The sequence below is a fragment of the Marmota monax genome, unplaced genomic scaffold (genome assembly GCF_021218885.2).
Source record: "Marmota monax isolate L192 unplaced genomic scaffold, Marmota_monax_Labrador192_F-V1.1 WCK01_AAM20220418_F8-fsc00027, whole genome shotgun sequence".
NCBI lineage: Eukaryota > Metazoa > Chordata > Mammalia > Rodentia > Sciuridae > Marmota > Marmota monax.
The window spans coordinates 6413951-6435501 of NW_026694617.1; the positions used below are offsets into that span (position 1 = coordinate 6413951).

Sequence of the window (21551 nt, forward strand, 5' to 3'; positions counted from 1 at the left end):
AACTTCTCTGGTTGAAACTGGCATAAAATATCTGGGAGCCCAGTATGGTAGTAAACTTTCTATCACTCTGACAAAATACCTGAGATAATCAGCTTACAAGGAGGAAAAACATTTTGGCTCAGTTTTGGAGGTTTCCATCCATGGTCAGTTGGCCATGGTTTTGGGGCCTGTGTGTGGTAAGTCAGCACATCGTGGTTTGAGCATGTGGAAGAGGAAGCTGCTTTACCTCATGGCAGCCAAGAAGCAAAGGGAGAGGAAGGGGCCAGGGTCTCAATAACCCCTTCAAGGACATGCACCAGGTAATCCAACTCCCTTCTACTAGGCCCAAACTCTTAAAGGTTCTACTACATCTCAATAGCACCATGAGTTGGGAAACCACACCTTTAACATGTAGGCCTTTGAGAGACATTTAACATCCAAACTATGGCGCCCAACAATCCAAGGTGTCTCTGAATACAGTTTAGAAAATAACAGATGTCTACAGTCCACCAAAAACACAATCCTCTGAGACCCTCCTAGAACAGAAGGCCCCAACCCCCATAGAACAGAAGGCCCCAGTGAGAAGAGGGCTGAGGGGTCAGGACCAGCTCCTCCTTGAGGTGCCTGGGCGTTGTGGGTGAAGCTGTGAAGGAGAAAACCCCCCAGCACCCAGAAGGATAGCTTTTGTTGTAATCTTGACTAAAATCCCAGAACCATGGAGCCATGTGTTCTTCTCACTGGTCCCACCCAGCAGTCCCTGAGGTTGCTGGGGGAAGGAGGCCACCCCACTCCTGAAACTCATTTTACCAGCAAGGCAGCCTGGGCCAGTCAGAAAATTAAACTAATAGATATTTAGTTTTTAAATTATAAGTCTGGAAGTATGAAGAGTTATGAGAAAATAGAAAGAATTAAGAATGTTATGACAGAAATGCATTCCCATTAAAAATTTGCTTTTTTTTTAAAAAAAGGCCCATCTAATGTTAATCTAGACTCAAATTTCATGGGGATTTCAAGAGACTTGTGGAGGAAAACATCTTGGTAATTGTATATTCGAATGGACATTGTTATAGTGATGGAAATTCTTCTTTCATGCAAACACTAAAGCAGTCCTCCCCTTATATCTTGGTAAAGCTGATTGACAGAGTATAAAATTGCTTTTTAATCCAATTTAGGAAACAATGTATAGTGGGTTTTAGCATTTAAAAATGCTTGAAGCGTGGAAGAAGAAATTCACAATACCCTGGCAGATTATCTGTGATATTGTATATCAATGGCACATTTCAGAAATATTATTTCAATATAAGTTTCTGTGAATTGAGTCATATTTTGTTCCAAGGCTTTTTTGGGTTAGAGTAAGGAGAATGTATTGTAGAAGAAATATGACCCAGAGAAAAATGAACAGAAACCAGTTTATAAGTCACATTTCTCAGGAATAAAAATTTTCTAAGTCTCTTTAACAAAAAGTGCTACGGTTGCTCCCATCAAAGGTACCCATGCAAAGGTCACCTAAGACAATGCCACTCCTGCCGTGATCACCCTCATCAAGTCCATCCTCACAGAGGCCACCCCATCTTTGGCAACTTCTCAAACCTCATCCTATTTCATCTCTTCATAGTGTCTGACTGAACTCTCACTTTTATTTTATTTTTGTTTTTCTGCTTGGAGATTGAACCCAGGGGCTCACTCATGCTGAACATATGCCCTTCTACTTTGCCAAACCCCCAGCCACTGACCACTTCATATCTTGAGGACATTTCAGTTTCATGACATCTTCTCAGTGCCACTCCTGAGCTCTGGGCAATATCCTCCTGCGTCTTTTCCTCTCCTACCCACCTCTTCGTGTTGGTCTTAGAAGGAGCCCTCTCCTCTTGGCTCCCCTCTCCTTGGTGGTCCTGTGGGCTCCCACAGTCCCGCTCCCCACTCTGGCCTAGACACCCATATCTGAGTCTCTCCCTTCTGTCTCTCATGCTACAGTCCTGGACCTTCTGCCTCCAGACCTTCTCTCCAGGGATGTTCTGCAAGCTCTTTGTCCTTGTTACTTCCTGCTGCTAAGCCTCTTTTCCCTCTGGAATCTGTATCCCAGCCAAGGAACTCATGTTATTCTGATTTCCTAAGCTAAAAATTTCACAGTCACCTTGAGTCCAGATTCTCTCACCCACATCAGGTGCTAAGTCCTGGGAAGTCCCTTCCCCTCCCACTTGGTTTTGTCACCTCTCCCCAGAGTGTGACAGGAGCTTTCCAAGGCTTTGCTAATTCCCATCTCTTCCCTGCAGGTGCTCTTACACACAACTCGCTAATTTCTTTCAAAACCACACAGAACATCAACTCATTCCCCAATTGCTGCTGCAGTGTTTCTCCTAAGACCTTTCTGAAGTCCTCCCTGGACACACCCCAGTCTTATTTCTTATCACATTCACATACTCTAATAGCCTTTTAAATTCCTTTGTACAACTTATTCTGTCTTTGAAAGTTTGAAAACTACATAGTAACTCAAGGTAAAGGGCACACTCAGGGAGCAAGTCACAGAAGCCTTTCGACTGTTTTTCTTGTTTCCCTTCCTTGGAGAAGAGTAGAAAGCCTGAGTTCCAAGGCTTTTTGTTACTTGTACCCTGTGCAGCCCAGGGAAATCTACCTAACTTCCCCAAACCTTCACTTTCCCATCTGCATAATGGGAATAATATCAGTTCCTCTCAGAGTCACTGAGGCAATGCTTGGCATATGTTAGTACTTAACCAATGTTGGCAGATGCTATCATGCTATTACTCATGCTCACCAGATTATAGCCACATTATGCCTTTTGAAGTTTTGGGGTCAGTGCTGAGCCTTGCTCTTGCTTAGATGGCTCCTTCCCCCATCTTCGCAGGGTAAAGTCTTGTTCATTTAATTGGATTGACTCGTATCTTTTTTTTTTTTTTTCCTGTGAAGCCTTCTCAGACACAATGCCTTCCATTTGCTTTGTAACTGCTAAAGGTACTCTTCCTCAGGCACTCATCATGTTGAATTTTATTGTTTCCTTGACTACACACACTCTTGTTTTTGCTCTCTTCCTCCTTCTGTACCTCACCAACACTCCCACAAAGATCACGAACCATCAAAGTAGGACTTAACCTGATGCATATTTATGTTCCTGACATAAATTTTGAGTGCTCCCACTTATGTGTCCTTGAGGGCACACCACATGTGCCCGTGTCTGTGCCCTTTAGGTACCCTGTGGGTGCTCCTGGATCCATATACTTGGGGCATGTTGTGCATGCTTGTATGTCTGTGTCCTTGGAGCACACTGTGGCAATCCCATATTTCTGCCCTTGGGCTACAGTGTGCATGTTCTCATAGTGGTGTCCTCAGGGTACACCGAACCACTTGTATCTGTGTCCTTTAGATACATTTTACATACTCCCATGTCTGTGTCCTTGGGTAAGCTGTGGGTGTTCCCCTATTTATACTCTGGGGATACACTAAAGGGACCCCCATATTTCTGTCCTTGGGCCACACCATGGCATTGCAATATCTTTCCTTGGGATATACTTTGGGCACTTTCATATTTTTCAAATCATGAATACATGAGAAAACCAGGAATAAGCAAGTATGTGGTGATATGGCCCCTGAGTAATGCTACAGATCACCAGGTTTAATTTGGTCATTCAGATGCACCTTATGCTTATTTCCATATTGGCCAGTTGACCTCCTGTAGTCAGTTCCCTTCAACTAATCTGTTATTATGGCAAAACTGCTCATGTGTAGAAATAAGACTCAATTATCTTTGGGGCACCTACATGCAAAAAACACAACTCACCTCTACAATAATAATATGAGCATTTCTTTGTTCTCTTTTTCTATTTATGTATGTATGTATGTATGTATGTATGTCAGCAAAAATAGCCACCATTCAGTGAATACATAAATGCATAAGTACAGGTACTTTTTATATTTTTACATATATTATGTAATCTTCAATATCAGAACCAACAAGATGTTTGTTTTTGTTACCACATTTTTACAGAAGAACAAACAGAGGTGCCAAGAAATTAAGTAGCATGTCTAGGGTCTTACAGCTATGTGATAGAGCAGGATTCCAGACAGCAGTTCACAGTAGAATATGGCAGATGTGAGAAGGCTGGGACCTCTGGGACATACACCTCATACTCCATCACAGCATGAGCTGAGTGAGCCACAGTTACTTGTGATATTTTTATTTTATTCCACTTGTGCGTTTTATTAAGCCTTTGGAGTAGGCAAACATTGAAGTTGAGAATATATAGCCTGTCTTCCAAATGGCACTAGTTTTGTTCTCTGAACTCTTTACTGATGTTTTTAAAAATGTGTTTTTTGGATTTAGAATCTTTTGTTAAAGCAAGTTGTTGACAAGTGCAAAAAATTACTATGTCTGGTTATCTTTTTTGTTGGTTGTATGGTTTAATTATTGTGTTTTTGATGCAAGTCTAGAAAATAGGTTTGTATCATAAAAATACATACACACCTATATACATGTACACATGGAGGAAAAATAGTAGTGCTTGTTATAGAAAACTTAGGAAGCACAGAAAGAACACAAAATAAATTAATCTCCCTTAAAATTGAATATTTAGCCACCATTAACTTTTGATCTGTGGCCTTCCAATACACATTTTTATTGTCAAAAATAATAACCTGCTATATTTTTTATAGTACACTTGATTTTTTTCCTTTAGCAGTGTATAATGAACATTCTCCATGTTAACAAATATTTTTCCACAACTGGGTTTTGTGAGTAACTTGATAGCCATCATCTAAATGTGCTGTAATTTAATTATCCTGATCTTCCACATTTTGTTTGCTGTATTATTGCTGATGATTTTCACATGACTTGTGCTGTTATTGGCATTGGAAATCATAAATTAATTCCTGGACATTAATATCTCTGAGAAGAATAATTTTGGAATCATTTTCACTCAAACTATTTTACAATTTTGAGACCTTAACAAAAGACACCTTAACTGTCACCTGGGGTAGGCTCTGATGGGCCACATCTCTTCTACAGCTTTCCTCACAGTGAGCAGTCGCTGTTCCAAATGTAAGACCATAGCCTCTGCTCTTCAGTGTATATCCTGCTTTATATGCTCTTGTATTAGGCATAAGGAACTAGATTCTGACACAAATAGATTTTGAAAAGTTGCTTCCGAAATCTTTAGAAGCACTGTACTTCAGTCAGCGTGATTGAGAATTTGGGAAGGAAGTTGGAGGCAGGCTGCCGGCAGGATAGTGCAGAATGCCACTTAGCTAGTAGAAGCCAAGTCGTGAATGCAGACAGGCAAAGCGTGTTCTCTGATTTGTGTGCTACAGTTATTCTAATTGATTTCTGCATACTTGTGGATAGGGATCTGCCCTCTTCCATTTATTTTTCTCTTGACAAGTAGGATGTGAAATGTTGTTCCATGCCTTTCTAATTTAAATGTTGCACATGTTGAGAACTGATCTTGCCAGCCATTTTAAGCTTGGCCAAAAACATAACACATTGTTGTTATTAGCCTTCATCCTTTGGTTAGGGCCAACATTCTGTTTGGAACTCTAAAGGAGTATAAATCTCCTTTATAGGCATAACCTATTTCAGCCATAAAATAGATACAATGAGACAGCAGAGCTAAGTTTCCTTGGTGAGTTGCTTTGGTCAGCCTCCGTGGGCTGGCACGGTCAGGGATGCTCATTTTCAGAGTATTCTTAGGAAGCAAGATTTCAATTTAATTTGCCTTTTATATGAATATACTCCCCAATGTGCAAGGTACTTTAGGAAGTGCAGTAGGAGAAACTAAGATGAAGATGACAAGGTTCATGTTCTTTATCCAGCCAAGAAAAAGACTTGGAGGACGTAATATAAGGCAGTGTATAAAAGCATGTTTATCAAAGATCAGAGAGAGCTTAGAGAAGCAAAACATTACCTCACAGCTTGCGTTCAGGTTATGGACAATGTCCTTGAAGCCATCTGCAGCCCACTCTGCCTGCCGGCTGAGAGAGCCCTCTGTCTCGTGCACCACTATTTTTCAAATGTCTGTAGAGGCTCTGGTGCTCAGCAATGCTTTTAAATGGATTTTTGTTTTGTTACCCTTATTGTAGCTATTGTCATACTGTGTGTTTTTCAACTAGTAGATGCTACACTCAAAGTCCCATCATGGGAATCTGTACACTTTTTTCATGTTAAAAATAGGTTCAGTTATTTGAAGATTGGGAACCAATGTCTACAGGAGTGCTATCCAAAAGAACTTTACATAATAGGGGAAATGATCCCTATTGTCCAATACAGTGGTCATTTACCAACTGCAGCCCATGAAGACATGAAGAATGGTTAGTGAGATGGAAGACTGAATTTTAAAAGTTTTGTGTGATTTTAGTTTAAGTGGCCACACATGATAGATAGAAACTACCATATAGAACAGAGACAGTGCAGATCTAGAGTCTCCCTGCATCAGTAATTTTCTGAACCCTGTCTCCACAAAGTTTTCCCTGTTCTACCTCCTCTTAGTTTGTTTGCAACCCACAGATGTGTTTGAATACCAGGCCCATTTTCAAGTTGCCTCTGTTTCTCAAAGTTCTTTAGACCAAGAGAAAAAATACCTAATGAAACAATTTTGAAACTTTCCTTATCATAGCAATAAAAGGCATTCTACTTTCCCCTTTTCTGTCAATCTCATCTGATTCTCAGGGGCCTTGAAGAGATTTCAGTACATTTGGGACACTTGAGCTAATTGTTTTCATATTTGGTTTGTTTCAAAATTCATACAGCATAATCCTTATTTTAAAGGTTGTTTATTTGATAGGCAGGGTAGCTATAGATAATTAAAATATTAGAAACAGATCTAAATGTTATTTGGGGCTCTAATTAGACAAGAAATTTTCCTTCTCATGTGTTTTTCTGTTATTAAGGGTAACCAAGTGATCTTCATTCTCTAACTTACTCAAAACAGTTAATACAATTTATAGTACTTTCAAGTTATATATCTTTCTCATGACTCATAGCCTTGAACTCTTTTAAGACCATCATTGACAGTAGCAATATAGATTATAATGGCTTCTTTTAAGGCAACAAAATCACAAGAAGATGGCCAGGTATCTCTGAGCATAAACTTTACCATTTATATTTATATTGTAATTGATATTCATTGTAAATACAGTTCTAGTTTGATTGCTGCTAGGTAACTCTCTTACGATTACATTTCCCAAAAGATTTTTGTCCTGTACTATTTTAAAACAAGATACAGAAAGAAAGCAATGGTTTGTCAAAAAAGGAAAATGACCCAAAGGTTTTGGAACACATACTATGAGGAGTTGTCATCAAAATGATAAATTCCTCTCATGGACCATCCTGGAAAGCAGTCACTGTAGTGAAGTCTTTCTGTCTAGGAGGATTTTCTATCCCAGCTACCCACTAGGGGTGACAGCCATATTACTGTTCTCTTGATTCTTTCTGGGTAACTTTCTCCTACTTTCCTCATCTTTCTTCTTTGAGGCCAGAGGCTTAGAGGTTTCTCGTAATATCAGATCAAGATTTTAAATGTTTCCATTGCTGGCCAAGAAGTCCAAATATGTCCTCGCAGCTCCTGCTGGCCTATACAGTCTCTACATGTGCCAACAGGAGAGGAAGCTTAAAGGCAACTGGGTGATGCCCGAAGGGTGTAAATCCCCAGCTAGTTGACAACAAAATGCTGATAGTAGAATCATAATCCCCATTCCACATATCAAGACTCTTCTACACTTCTACTCTATCCTTCTTTTATAAATTTCTATTGACAAAAAAAGAAAGAAAGAAAGAAAGAAAGAAAGAAAGAAAGAAAGAAAGAAAGAAAGAAAAGAAAAAAATCCAGACAATTGATTCTGACATTAAAAAATTCAAATATCTTTTGTGGCATTTCCTTTAGTTGAATTTGTCTCATGTTAATTAAGCAGATTCCGCTGTGGTCTGCTGATCTCCTTTTTAAAGCCTAGTGGTGGTTGTCTGAGGTGGTCATAGATTCATGCCATGATGTTTTGGGGCTGGATCAGGGAAAGAAAATACAAAAGAATGCAGCACCAGGAGGATGCCAGCCAGATGAGTAGTTTACATTTGCAAATACAAAATATCCTAAATTTGCTTCCTTTTCAATGCTAGAATAAATACAAAAGAATAAAAATGGCAATTCAGTCTTCTCTCAGCCCCCAGGAAGAATACCAGTTCATACCCATTCTTTCCCTACCTTCTCACCTCCTTGGTAGAAAATAGGAATGAAGAAGTATAAGCTGAGACCCCTCCAGTCTTTAGGAGAGGATCTAAAAGAACATCACAGTCTAGGGTCTACTGCACCTTTCCCTCGGGCCGCCACCCTTCCTCTCTCCTGTATCTCAGCAGGTATGGATGGCTGTTTTCAAAGAACAGAGTCCTTCTCTTTGGCATATCTGTACAGAAAATAAAAAATAAAAAAATAATGGGCAGTATTAGTCAATCCCAATCTCTAGAGCTGTTGATGAGTCATACAACTCCATGACCTTCATGTGTCCATTTTATATATTTTCATTCTGGTTACAAAATTATACCAAATTATTGTGTCTTCTACATTTTCCTTTATGCTGTTTGAGTCTGTATTTATTTCTTTGATTAGAGTATCTTAGCCTGAAAGCCTCTGATCTTCACTGTAGGAAACTAGTACAAGGCTAATCATCTGTCAGCAAACCTTGAATTGCTGGATGTTTTAGTAATTGCCTTCAAATGTAGTAATGAGATTGCAGGTTTGATGAAATGCTTATAAATGGTGGCTTTGGGGAAATCAACCTATTTCAATATTGAATTCCAAATTACTATGTATTAACACATCTGTCTCCTGACTTTTTTATTTCAGTACCTACTAGAAATGAAAAGTTTAATCCTGCCCCCAGAACATATCCTGAAGAGAGGAGACAGTGAAGCAATAGCATATGCATTCTTTCATCTCGCCCACTGGAAGAGGGTGGAAGGGGCTTTGAATCTTTTGCATTGTACGTGGGAAGGCAGTAAGTAATTTCTTTCTTTGAAACATTTTTTAAGAACATGAAAAAGTGCTAAAACTGTTTTTGCCCCAAGTGTTCCTAATGAATAATGAGGATTTGCATGTCTTGCTCTGTTTTCTATGAAGGCCCATCACTAAGACAGTTAATTACTTAGGTGCTCCAGTTCTCTAGTAGTGGTGGGTATGTGTCATCAAACAATGACATAACTCTTCAGACTTGGAAAGGCAAATTTATACAATAGATTGAATAGATCTGGACTGTTCTGGAGAACCAGTCTACTATCCTAAAAACTTTCTTAGGAGACTTGGACATTTCCTTAACATCATAAAATCTTTAGCATGGAATTAGGCCTTGTGCTAGACTCTGATTACCATTTCTTGATGGTTTTTCTAGGAGAGGTGGATAAAAGCCACAGTAGTTCTACACTGTAGCTAGGCTGGCCATCTGCAAGGGCAAGGCAGGTATGTTTTGGAACAAGAGCAGAGGCTGCTGGACTCTGGTGTGTGGTGGGAAGTGTTGCATTGTTATAATAAATATATTCCTGGTATGTTGGTGGGGGAATAAATATGTCTGAGTACAAGCTCCCTACAGATATTATCATTCTGTGTAAGGAGAGGAGGCTCTGTTGGCAGGTTAAACAGTCTCTTTGTCCTGGAGAAGTGTGTAGTTGAGTTGGGAGGAATGACCAGCAGCAGGTGGCAGCTGCCTGGTGATTTCTCCAGGGTGGAGCAGCCATGGGTAACCTTATGAATCAGATGATATTTGGACTGAGCCTTGATGGACCAGGACAGTAATGTAAGCAAGGACACAAAGTGAAGAAATGGTCATAAATGGGGCTGTTTGGGAGAATGTAAATTTAGGAAAAGCCCTAAGATTATTAGACAACATGTACATTAAAATTCTGCTAATATCAATTTAAGCAAAACAAGTACAACATGTACCATGATTTTTTTTCTCTCATAGGAAAACAAAATGATAAATATTAGAATCTTTTGATAATTTTTCCCTAGTTCACCCCTGCTCTGATCTGCCTCACAAACAAGTGTCTTTTTAATCTTTTTCAGTCTGTTTATCTTTTCTGCTTCCATTTTCATTTTGATAATCTTCTTCCTTTTCCTGCCCTTCCATAGCCCAGCTAGAATCCATCTTGATGTAGGAAGGGAGGTAGCAGGGAGAAAAATGGGATTGAGTAAAAATAAGTTTTGGAGAGATGGGACTCAAAGCAGATTGAAAGTTTTTTATTTAGTGGTTTTGACATATTTCTTTAGAGAATTAATAGTGGGTTCACTTATGTATTTTACTATTTATAACCTGATGGATGTTGAGTTTACCAATGTTGCCACCCCTACTTGGTAAGTGTAATAACATACTCAGGTAATCTTGTCAGCACCAGTAATCATATTTGGATATGTACAACAGCACACTCCACCAAAAGTGTGTGGGTACATGCACAATCCCCTCTGGCTTGGGCTCCTTGCTGCACTTAAGGTGTTCTAACCAAAGAGGACAAAAGAATTTTTTTATCAAAACATGAGAAAGCTCCTGAAAAGCTCAGCAGTTTTGAATACAAGAAGGCTTATCTAGTGTTAGTTGTGGAAAAGATAAATAGAGAAATTGGTCTACCAAATAAGAACATATTTAGAGATTGGCATTTGATCTGATTGATTAGATTTAACCCTGTAAAAAGAGCCCAAAGAGGGGTGAGGCAAGGTGTGATAAAGATATGGTATTAGGAATGATATCATCATAAAAAATTAAAGTCCTATGGGGAATAACTGAAAATTCTCTTTGTAAATTAGTAACCCAATAATGATGGGGAGGTGCTCTGGATCAACTGGGAATGATAGTGACACTGAGGGAAATGTGAATAGACATAGGGATCTGCAAAATCAAGCAGAGGAATACTATCAGGGAGGTGTGATTGCCTCAATTTAGACTGGCAGAATGCTTTATTAGGATAAAAAGAGGGGGGCGAACTTGTAGGCATAAGCTGTATGTCAAGAAAACCATACCTATAGGAAAAGGAAATTTGACCTTTGATCTTTATCAATAAAAAGTTCCTGTGAAAATCAGGTAGCTGTGATCCCACCCAAAATCAGTTAACTGCCAGTTTTCAAAGATTTCCAGGACATCTGACTTCAGAATGAGAACCATGAGAATGCCTACCATGTGCTAAATGCTTCAGAGGATGTACACTGAAGCAGCATTTGTATAACTGGGTGATTTATAGAGGATTTGCATTTGCATCATTTCACCTACCCTTCCTGATAGTCTTCTAAGTTAGGCAGGACAGAAATGTCAACCTCAGTTTCTCAGAAGCAGAAGAATCATTGAGATGAGTGATTTGAGGCTGGGGATATAGCTCAGTTGGTAGAGTGCTTGCCTCCCATGCACAAGGCCCTGAGTTCAATCCCCAGCATCACCAAAAAAAAAGTCACTTGTTGAAGGTCTTGAAGTCCTGTTGGTAGGGCCAGTAGGTAAACCCAGGTTCACTTTTCCTTCATTGCATTGAATAGGTTAAGGATACAAAGATCAGCCAATTCTGAGATAGTTGCTAGAAAGCCCACAATTTAAATTTACATCACTACTTACAGTCTAGGGCATATTTCTGACAGCTGGTTCCCTTCTAGTGTTTAGAAAGTTAACCATTCTGTATAAAATTATATTTTCTTGTTTGATATTAAGTTAAACATTTCAATATAGAATGAGACAAAATTTTATAAAATAAATAATACATATGTATAAACAAAGGAAAGAGACTGGAAATAAATACACTTAACTGTCTTAAGTGGTTACTACTGAGTTGTGGATAAGATTTTTTTTTTCCTTAATATTTGTACCTTTCAAATTGCCTACAACAAGCATATGTATTTTCAACAAGCATATATATATATAATATATACACACACATATATGCTTAGAAATATAATTTTTATAGTTTTAGAAATATAATCTTTCATTACAAGTGCTCTTGGTTACTATGAAAAAAAAAAAGCTATAGGTCTGCCATGCAATTTTTTTGTAGTCAGTAATTTTTTTTAAGTCTTAACACAGTAATTGTATAAATCAATATACCTCATTGTGGCATTTTTGCCATGCAGTTTAGAAGAAAGAATTACCACTCAAGCTCCAGACAATTGTCTGCAATCTCTTGACCTCACTTCTAGATCTGTGTTCATTCTGAATTACATTAGAGGTTCAGAGTTCTGTATTTTAAATTAGAGGACTTGGATTAGAATTCTGACTCAGTTGCTTTAGTAGTATTTACTTAACTTACCTAATTTTGGGAAACCATAAAGCACTGATGACATTTAATGCCTATCCCACTCCAGTTTGGTGGCTTCAAAGTAGTTGCCCCAGCTCCCTCTCAGGAGGTCTGCAGGCCTGGCCTGCATCCTGAGCCTGAGCCCAAGAGGCGCACTTCTCCCAGCGCACCACTTGGTGGTGCCTCTTGACATCTCAGCCTCATCAGCTAGGTTTTGTCCTCTGAATCATATTTTTCTTCATTCTGAAATTCAAAGCCATTCCTCAACTCTCACCCAACTTCCATTTTTCATTAGAAAGAGAATATAGGGAGAAGGATAATATTGCCCAATTTCAGCAGATTCAACATTAAAAAATCATTATTAGATTATTCTTTGGAAATTTTTAAAAAGTCAGTCCGTTAAAAGTGTTGGTTAAGAGGTAGTGGTGGGGTTTTTTGTTGTTTTGTTTCTTGCTTGTTAATGAATTTATTATGTTAGAGCATTAGTCATCCTGTGTAATTAAGTGAGTTTTCCATCAATCAAGCTAAAAAACTCCTATTTTTGATAAAACCCCAAAGTCTTGCTAATGTATAACAGAGATTGTTTGGGTTTGAAACATATGGTAATTAAAGAAAAAAAATCCTGAATCCTCAATCACAAATACATCAGCATTTCAAAGGTTTCCAAAATGTTTGATTCATCACTGTACCAGCCCCTGAAATTACACAATATGTTCCTCAAAGTCAAGATAATTAAGAAAGGGGAAAGTTTTAATTTATAAGATTTTATAAAATGTTTCTTGGATTATTACACAGCTGCCACCTTATCTGAATTATGCTTATTTTAAACACTGCAGGTTCTGGTTATCCTCAAACACACGCACCCCTGCCAGTATGAGCTGAATATAAAAAACATATATGAATGAAGGGTCTCATTTCAACTCAGTTTATTTACAATGGTATTGCTCCTTATGGGGTCCTGTTTTAAATGGCACATCTTCTGCTTCACCTGTATTAAATACTGATGTGCTCTTATCTCCCTCCTACTGTCATCTTTTCAAGGCTCTATTTTGACTCTATTTATTTTATAAAGCCAGGTCATCTCCTGACCACAACTGTGAACTTTAATTTTCTCATTCTATATATCAGAAGACTAGTATGCCATGGGGTAAATCACTTAGCCTTTGTTTCTTTCTTTTTTTCACTTAACCAATTATTTTCTTTTTGAAGTCCCCCCACCAAGAATCCACTAAATATCCACTAAATAATGTATAAGATTTGAAGATGGTGTTTTTTAGGGGGACTAAGGCAGGGTATTTCCTTTGAGAGGGGAAAATGGCCCATTGTTGAAGATGATTTTGTGATGAGATTGTGATTCTAATTTATTCTCTTTGAACCTAATGGCAAATACCCCTCACTGTAACATGTGGTTCTTAAGCATTTCCTCCAAGCAAACCTTTCCTCCATAAGGCTGGCACCTTTTGGACTACTAAAGAGAGGACCCACTCTGCCCCCCAGTAGATTCAAGAGGAGCATAATAGATCCATTGTACACTTTATAATTTGGGAGGAAGAATGAATGGTCACGGCTAGCTTACCCTGAGCCAGTTCCCCACCCACTGCCCAGCACAACCAGCTTGCTCCTTCCCTTTTGTCAGTGTGATGGTTAATCTGAATTGTCAACTTGATTGGATAAGAGATATTGACAATAAGAGGTTTCTGGTTGTCTCAGTAAGCATGACAGCCTCCAAAACTGAATGTATTCAGATACCTGAGTTGTTTATTTGTTTTTTTATTTTTCTTAAGAGATAGGATCTCCCTGTTGCCTAGGCTGACCCTCAACTTCTGGGCTCAAGCAATCCTCATGCCTTAGTCTCCCCAGTAGGTGGAACTGCAGGCAGGTGAATGCTTCTGTGCCTGGCTTTACCTGAACTTTTAAAGAGACTTTGGTATTTTCCTGATTGTATATTAATTTATTCATTCCTTATTGAGCAAATATTTATTTCATTTATGTGTCAGGCATTGTGTTTGGGGATAGGAAGACAACAAAGACTCTGAAATGCTTTGTGAGAAACACTAACATGTGTACACACACGCATGTGCATGTGCATACAAACAAGTGTGTGTGTGTGTGTGTGTGTGTGTATGGGGGGAGAGAGAGAGTGAGATAGTGTGGATACATGCAGTACTAACATGAAAGTAGGAACAGAGGGTTAAAGAGCTGAGGGGTACTAACAAGATTAGCAAGTCCACTATCAAACCATAGAATTTTTCTTCAAAATTAGGATGGAGCACCATTAAATCCAACTAAGGAAAAATTCTTTTCCCAAGGCTGTTTTCTTCCACTTTTTAAGTGAAAGACTGTGGATCACAAATCAGGCTTTTGACTTTTGACTTTTCCTCACTTCTGCACCAAAATGCCTCATGAAAACAGTTGGCCTTCATGGTTGTTATTTGCATTGCAGTCAAAAGCAGAACATCAATGATGATAATTTTCTCTTCTACCATTTGTACATATAATTGTCAACAAACAAGCAGAATCTTTATTTATTAACAAGTGTGACTGAACACAGAAAACAGAAACTTTATGTTTAGTAGAGAAGGGAAGGTAAAGAGAAGCCTCATCTTTGCTGCACATCCAGGCACTGTGTATAGCCACCTCGTCTCTGCTGTTGTCCTCAGTTCATTTGCCAGACTTGTGAGGACTGTGGTGTTTTCATTTTACAGCTGAAGAGACAGACAGGAAACAATTAATGACCCACCTAGAGCCATGCACTTTTTGGTGGAGTCAGGTCCTGTTCCTGTAGATGTCACTCTGTTGCTCCCATGTAGACACGCGCCACACAGCCTGTCCCTCTTCAGGGCCCTCAGCACAATGGGAACTGTAGCATTTACTTGGAAGTTTATTGGAACAAGTTCCCGCACTCAGGCGTGAACTCTGTGAGTGCAGGGACAGGGTGTTCTTGGCTCTCTGTGTGTAGTTACATAAGAAGGCACTCACATTTTGATAAGTGACCAATTATAAGAGGTAGAACTGGGACTCAAACTCAGTTTTCTCTATTCCAAATAATCTGTATAAAATTCTCTAAGATCCTCTTTGACAAGGTAACATATACAAACGTTCAAAAATTTACCTTATATTCCCATCCACATGATGGGTAGGGTGAGAGGTCATTAATTTGTTCACATATCCATCCATCTGTCGGTTCTTTGGTTCTATTGATTCCCTCACTGGTATTGGTAGACAACCTCTGATTGGGACAGCACTGAAAAGCTTGGAGCCTAGAAAATGTATTTAGTCAAGGATGGAAGAAAGCAGTGTCATGCCTCAGACTTGATTGTGGAGGACAGTACGTGTTCATTAACTAAATCTCAGCTTCATTTGAACCCTTTAACTGAGATCAACATAGGAGGAGAGGATGGCACACAAAGGAAAATGCAGAAGTGACATCCATATGCCCTGTATCAACTTGGAACAGCCTTGATGTTTTTGTTTTGTTTTAAACCAAATACATGCGTATTTGTAGTTTCTCTGAAGTGTGGCTTTTCTCAAAGATTTTTAGGAGGTCTGAAGTCATTTATAGAACAGATCTGTTCAAATGACCTTTTGTCATTCTTATTTACACCACCAAATCAGTGTGTTCTTAATTCCTGCACTTGCAAAGTTTCTACACTTTTGGCTAAAGCCACGAGGCTCTCATGGAACCGTTGCATGTCTTTACTGTGAAAAGGACCAGGCAGTGGGAGGTGAGGCTGGCAGAGCTTTTGCAGTGCCTCTTCCTGGCTCTCTCCAGACCTCCCTTGCTTATCTCACACTTTGTTGGACCCTGCACAGCAGGGTGGGTAAAGGATAGAATTGCAAGCACAAATTGTATTTGCTTTTGTTTAGTGAAGCCAAAAGCCTTAATATTATTTTATGAAATCAATGTAAATGACAACTGACATAAGAAAGAGATCTTAAGAGCACCATAAACATCTTTATGATCATGGGAGTAGAAGCGTAATGCAGGCCATGTAGATGGATGGATGGATGGATGGATGGATGGATGGATGGATATTCATTATTCTTTGAATTATATATATGATCAATACCTCCACTCTCCAAAAAAGATGAGAACCAATTAGAAGAAGATAAAGACTAAATCAATGCACAAAATTCTGTATGCACACCAAGTACTGGAGAAAAAAAGTCATTTAGCATTTGGCTGAAAGACACCAGCCAACCATTAGATTTCTATGGTTGAACACTCTTAAGATCTTGTGCTCCTATATTTCATTTAAAAAATTGTTCCCTGAAGTACAAACTGACTTCAATTTTGAATAAAATTTAACATTCAAATTTATAGCCACTTTGCAAACTAAGGGTTTATTTATATCATATGAACCTGAAAAGATTCTTTAATTATAGCAGCCTGGTTACACATGGAGAATCTGGATTTTAAAAAACTTCCTTGTAGGTTTTTCCACATTTTTTGGATGCTTTCAGAGAAGCCATCATTTATGGGAAATTGTATTAAGATCCTGCTGTACTATAGTTTAAATGTAAAAGCTGTGCTTCCCAGAAGAGATTTTTAGCTTACGCTATAAAAGTCACTAAAAGGTTTTTTGGTTTTTTGGGTTTTGTTTTGGTTTGTTTTCATCTTCTTGAAAGCCTGGTTCTATTGAGAGAGATGCCAGTTCCTTCAAATGATCATTCTATATTAACAACCTGTGCAAGGAACCTCTTCTCTTGCTTGTTCTAATGGGCAAAAGTCATCTTTGTTTGTGTGAAAGGAAAGTTCTGATTGAACGAGGCTGAGCCCTTCATTTTAAGAAGAGTTAAAGTCTGGGGTGTTTTTAATGTTTTAATCTCTGTTTAAGAGGTTTCTGTTATGAGAGGAAAATTGATAACATTTTTACCTCAGCAAACTGCCAGCAAACTGGCTCAGCTCTAATCCCACATTTATAGTGATTTATATTCTCCGTGGCAATGTTCTGTAACCTCACAGTGATACCACTGTGGTGTAGATTGACTGCATTCCAAATGCTGGAATCACATACATAATGTTTTTACTTTTAAATAATATTCAGACACCAGAATAAATACCATATGTGCACTGATGCTGGTTACAATGGGACCTTGTCATTTCTTGTGAGGGAGAACATTCTTTGTTTCTGATTCCTGTTTGAAATAAGTATGCAAAAGATAAATATGTACATTGACAGCATTTTAAGAAGGCTTTCGTAATTACACAGCTGAGGATGTAGCTACAACTACAATTCCTTAAAATGTGGCATTTGAAACAAAAAATATTGCTATATTGCCACCATTCCTCTCTGACACACATGAAGGCCAGGATTGTTATCTGACATCCTGAGAGTAGGGTACAGCTTTTATGTTATACATCTACCATGTGCTGGAGTTAAAGGACATCTGTTAAAGAAAAAATACCTCCATGTTCATAGGAACAGTGAGACTAACATGCTGATGACATTGTAACAGGGAGAATAACACACTCGATAATGGGAAAGGATAGATTGATTGGAAAGCCATAATTCAGTGTGAGGCCTAATGTCATCTGATGCCACAAAAGCAGAATTTAGGTGGCCTGACTTCATCAAAATACAGATAATCAATCTCTCCAGATACATTTTTCCCCACATGATATTGAAGATTTAAAAGTTTCATAAAGTTTAGAAATACTTCCCAAGTCATGTATTTTTAGATTTTTGTTTTTATCCCTCTTGGTTGGAATTCTAATCCACTTAGACATATTTTTTAAATAGACATGGTAGAATGCCTTTCATACTTGTACATCTGTAACAAGCTCCAACAAGTCAATCTACATTTGCTTCTAGGGGAAGCATTTCAATCCAGGTTTGCATTATTACCATTGGCTGAGCTATATTGAATTAGTGCTTATAAACATTTTTATAATATTTTAAAGATGATGTGACCCTAGGCATTGATATTGATGGCTTCCCTACCCCCACTGCACCTCTCTCCCCACCCTGTTCTGTGATGTTTGCCCAGAATATATAGTGTAAGATTAATGTGTGAGTAATACATCATAGTGTATCTCTGACATTTTATCTGGCACATGACTCAGAGTTTGGTAAGTCTTGCCTTCCCTGTAGGAGTGTTCCCATTTTAAAAATGCTCAAAAGTCCTTTTTGAAGCTGGGAAGTTATGAGACAAACATTAAACTAACATATTGTCTCTTCTTTTCAGCTTTTCGGATGATCCCTTATCCCTTGGAGAAGGGGCACCTATTCTATCCATACCCAATCTGCACAGAAACAGCAGACCGGGAGCTGCTACCCTGTAAGTTTCACCTCTTTGTAATCCTCTCTTCAGCCAGGGAAGGTGGTGTGACCAAAGGTGGGGATGGGAAGAAGTGGGAATGATAAATGTTTATAATGTTCTTTGTTTTTTATTACTTTTCTCCCAACCCTTGGCCTTGTTCGATAGCATATATATTAAAGTGAATTATGTGAGTGGGTTGGACTTCCTGCCTCTCAAAGTCTCTCCACAGTCATCAAAGGGATAGACGCCAAAGTACTGAAATGTAGAAGAGAAGGCATCATGTGCAGATTGGTCTGAGCACAGAGAACTCCTGGGTGGGACCAAGACCCACTGTGCTGGTCCATCATGGCACAGGTCAGAGTGGTCTGCGCAGGCTAGAGATGGAAGAGGAAGGGATGACTTCAGAAGGAGCTGCAGATGAGCTGTGGATGGGAGGGCAGCCCTTGGATGCTGGCACTACCACCAGAGGCGGAGTTGGGTGGCAGGGCGGTGTGCTTTCCGAGATGATGCAATGCTCTTGGCCAGAGGGATTTCCCGCGAGCACCTCGTGGATTGCATGGAATGAATTGGCTAACATGTGCAGGGCACACGTGCAGCCTCAACACTGTATGAAAGCACACAAGGAAAACCCTGCCCTCGAGTGCCTTACAAGCCAGCAGGCTAATGACCCACACCACATGTGGAAAGTATTATTTTGGTTTACTGTAATACAGCATTGTTTTGACAATCCAAGCTAAATAGTTATTATCAAATCATACTGTGTACAAAGATCATGTCCAGGCTCTTTATGTGGCCCTGACTTAGGACATATTTTTCCCCCTCGGATAATAATCTCCAAATTTTGGCTCTTCTCTCTTCTCTGTCCTTTCTGCTGCCACCTTCTCTCTTGTACCAATCCTGGTTATGCCAGTATATTATAATTATGACACAAATAGACACTTGCCCAGAGGAATGGTGTAGCTGTGGAGCTCTGGTGTGCAGTCAGTTTTCAAATGCCAGCTATGTATCTCCTACATGGTGGTTGCTACAAGAATGAAGTGGCAGGAGGGCCCCACATGTTTCCTCGCCAGCCAGATCCAATGTGAGATTTGTTCCTTAGGGAATTTGGAGATGTTAGTGATGTGTTTCTCATTGTCCAAGTTTTATTGTAAGAAGTGTCTGGTGCTTCACCCAACATTAGATTTGATTTCAGAAATCCCCTGCTGTGGGCCCACAGTTTACCTTTTGACTCCCCTCTTTAGGGAGATCCTTGTTAAAGTTTACATTTTCTGCTAAAAAAGATGGTTTTCTGAAAAGTACAATGTTTTTTAATGTTTTAATTGAGCCCAATTAAGTTTCCATGGGGATGGATTAGCTATTAGAATAAGATTATAGTTCTTAAAAGAAACTTTATAGGGATGGTCTTTATAAGCCTTAAATAGAAAATTATGGCTCACATTTATTAAATTGAATGCCATAGTTCAAGTCTGGTCTCCCTCCAAAATCTTCTTTGGGCTGAATTTTGAGGATGAGGATAGGAAGAGGGCTGTTTATTTTAAATGATACCCATGTTTTGCACATTATAAGTAAAATATTGCCACATTAGGCCCTAAGTGCACCTCTACCCTATATTTGAATCCCAGCAGATTGACCCACCTAGATGCAGGTAGGCATGCTTGTCTGTGCTTTGTCCCTCCCTGATCCTCTCTACCCTCAGTTTTTAGCAGTGTGGCTGAGGACTCTGAGTAGCAACTGCCTAATGGTCAAGGAATGGCCTTTAGATCTCTATATCCCTGGGAATGGACCACTTGGAACCTTTTGGTTAGAGGGCAGTGTTGTTCACCTGCAGTTCCCCAGCCCCCTCCACCAGGGTCCCTGGCAGCTGGTTCTTCCTCCTCCGTGCAGATAGCCCATACCTCCCCTGGTCAGCACTGCACCATGCAGACAGTCACAGGCCGTCACATAATGAGTAGAAAGAGGGAGTCGGTTCTCTTGGCTTTTGTACAACTGTTTGGTTTTCCTCAAACATAGTGTTTGAAGTTTAAAAGTTATGAAGATACTCTAAAGAACACCAGTTTTGCTTTTTTTTTTTTTTCTTTTTCCGGTGATTGTTCTAAGTATATTAATCAGGAGTCTTCTATGGTTGTGTCAGATAACCCTAGCAACCTTGACTCTCACCCCTTGCAGGTTGAACAGGCCAGTGTGTGAGGTCCTTGCTAAGTGTCTATCAGGGCAGCACTCTCCACTGACATACTTAGAGTGTGCCAGGAAAAGTACAAGATAAACTAACATTGCCTCATTATAATAACTTTAAAAATACAAGTTGAAAATGTAGACAGGGTATTTTTCAGTATGCTAACTTTGGACTTTCTAAGGCTTTGTACAATGTATATATGTTTGATAATTAAGATAAAGTTTTGTCATTTCATTTGTGTTCACTTTTGAGAAAGGAATATTTTATAGTAGACATAGTTAGTGCTGCTTTTTTTTTTGTCCATGAGTGTTTTATCCCCAAATTAACCTTGTCGTACCTCCAGCTGGAGCAGCAAAAGGCTGGGTCCTTTGTGACCTGTGGTTGTCAGGTGTCCTATCTGTTCCATTTCCCATGGGTTTCAGCCAGAGCTCTGAATAGTCAGTCCACCGGGTAGGAACTCCCCAAAGATGCTCTTTACTCCAGCCCTAATATTCCCTCTGGTCTTCTCCACAGCTTTCCATGAAGTCTCAGTTTACCCGAAGAAGGAGCTTCCCTTCTTTATTCTCTTCACTGCTGGATTGTGCTCCTTTACAGCCATGCTGGCCCTCCTGACACACCAGTTCCCAGAACTCATGGGGGTCTTTGCAAAAGCTGTGAGTGTTTGCCTAAAGGGAAGCCTCAGGGAATGGACAGGGAAATCTGAGGGAGGTAGTAGAAGAGGAATGGGGGATTGTCACACAGAAATGTTTACCAACTGCCGAGATCACTATTTAATTTCATTATCACCAGTGGAACCAAAGGGTTAAGGGTCAGAGGGAAGTACAGGTAACTGTTGATTCATGCCTTGCTTTCTTCCACAAAATAGATTTCCAAATAATACAT

The 21551-nt window shown here is 39.3% G+C and overlaps 1 protein-coding gene, 1 long non-coding RNA gene and 1 other non-coding gene across 16 annotated transcripts in view; 2 read left to right on the forward strand and 1 right to left on the reverse strand.

Moving 5' to 3' along the window:
* Window positions 1-21551, forward strand: part of St7 (suppression of tumorigenicity 7) — a 269462-nt gene that overhangs the window by 239914 nt on the left and 7997 nt on the right. For 11 of the 13 annotated variants that reach the window (XM_046422419.2, XM_046422411.2, XM_046422420.2 and 8 more), the window contains 3 exons: window positions 8820-8970; window positions 18422-18514; window positions 21183-21322. In XM_046422419.2, the coding sequence (XP_046278375.1) occupies window positions 8820-8970; window positions 18422-18514; window positions 21183-21322 (384 nt within the window). The remainder of the gene's footprint in view (window positions 1-8819; window positions 8971-18421; window positions 18515-21182; window positions 21323-21551) is intronic. The other 2 variants (XM_058572121.1, XM_058572122.1) reach the window with 1 other exon arrangement.
* LOC124077879 (uncharacterized) lies at window positions 5985-15156 on the reverse strand. Of its 2 annotated transcripts, none has more exons than XR_006846753.2 (3): window positions 14973-15156; window positions 8181-8379; window positions 5985-7980 (listed from the first exon to the last, which is right to left on the reverse strand). It is a non-coding gene; the product is annotated as an uncharacterized LOC124077879 (long non-coding RNA). The 2 variants fall into 2 exon arrangements; XR_006846756.2 differs by having other exon boundaries at window positions 8288-8379; window positions 14973-15150.
* Window positions 11320-11392, forward strand: Trnag-ccc (transfer RNA glycine (anticodon CCC)). The gene has a single exon. It is a non-coding gene; the product is annotated as a tRNA-Gly (tRNA).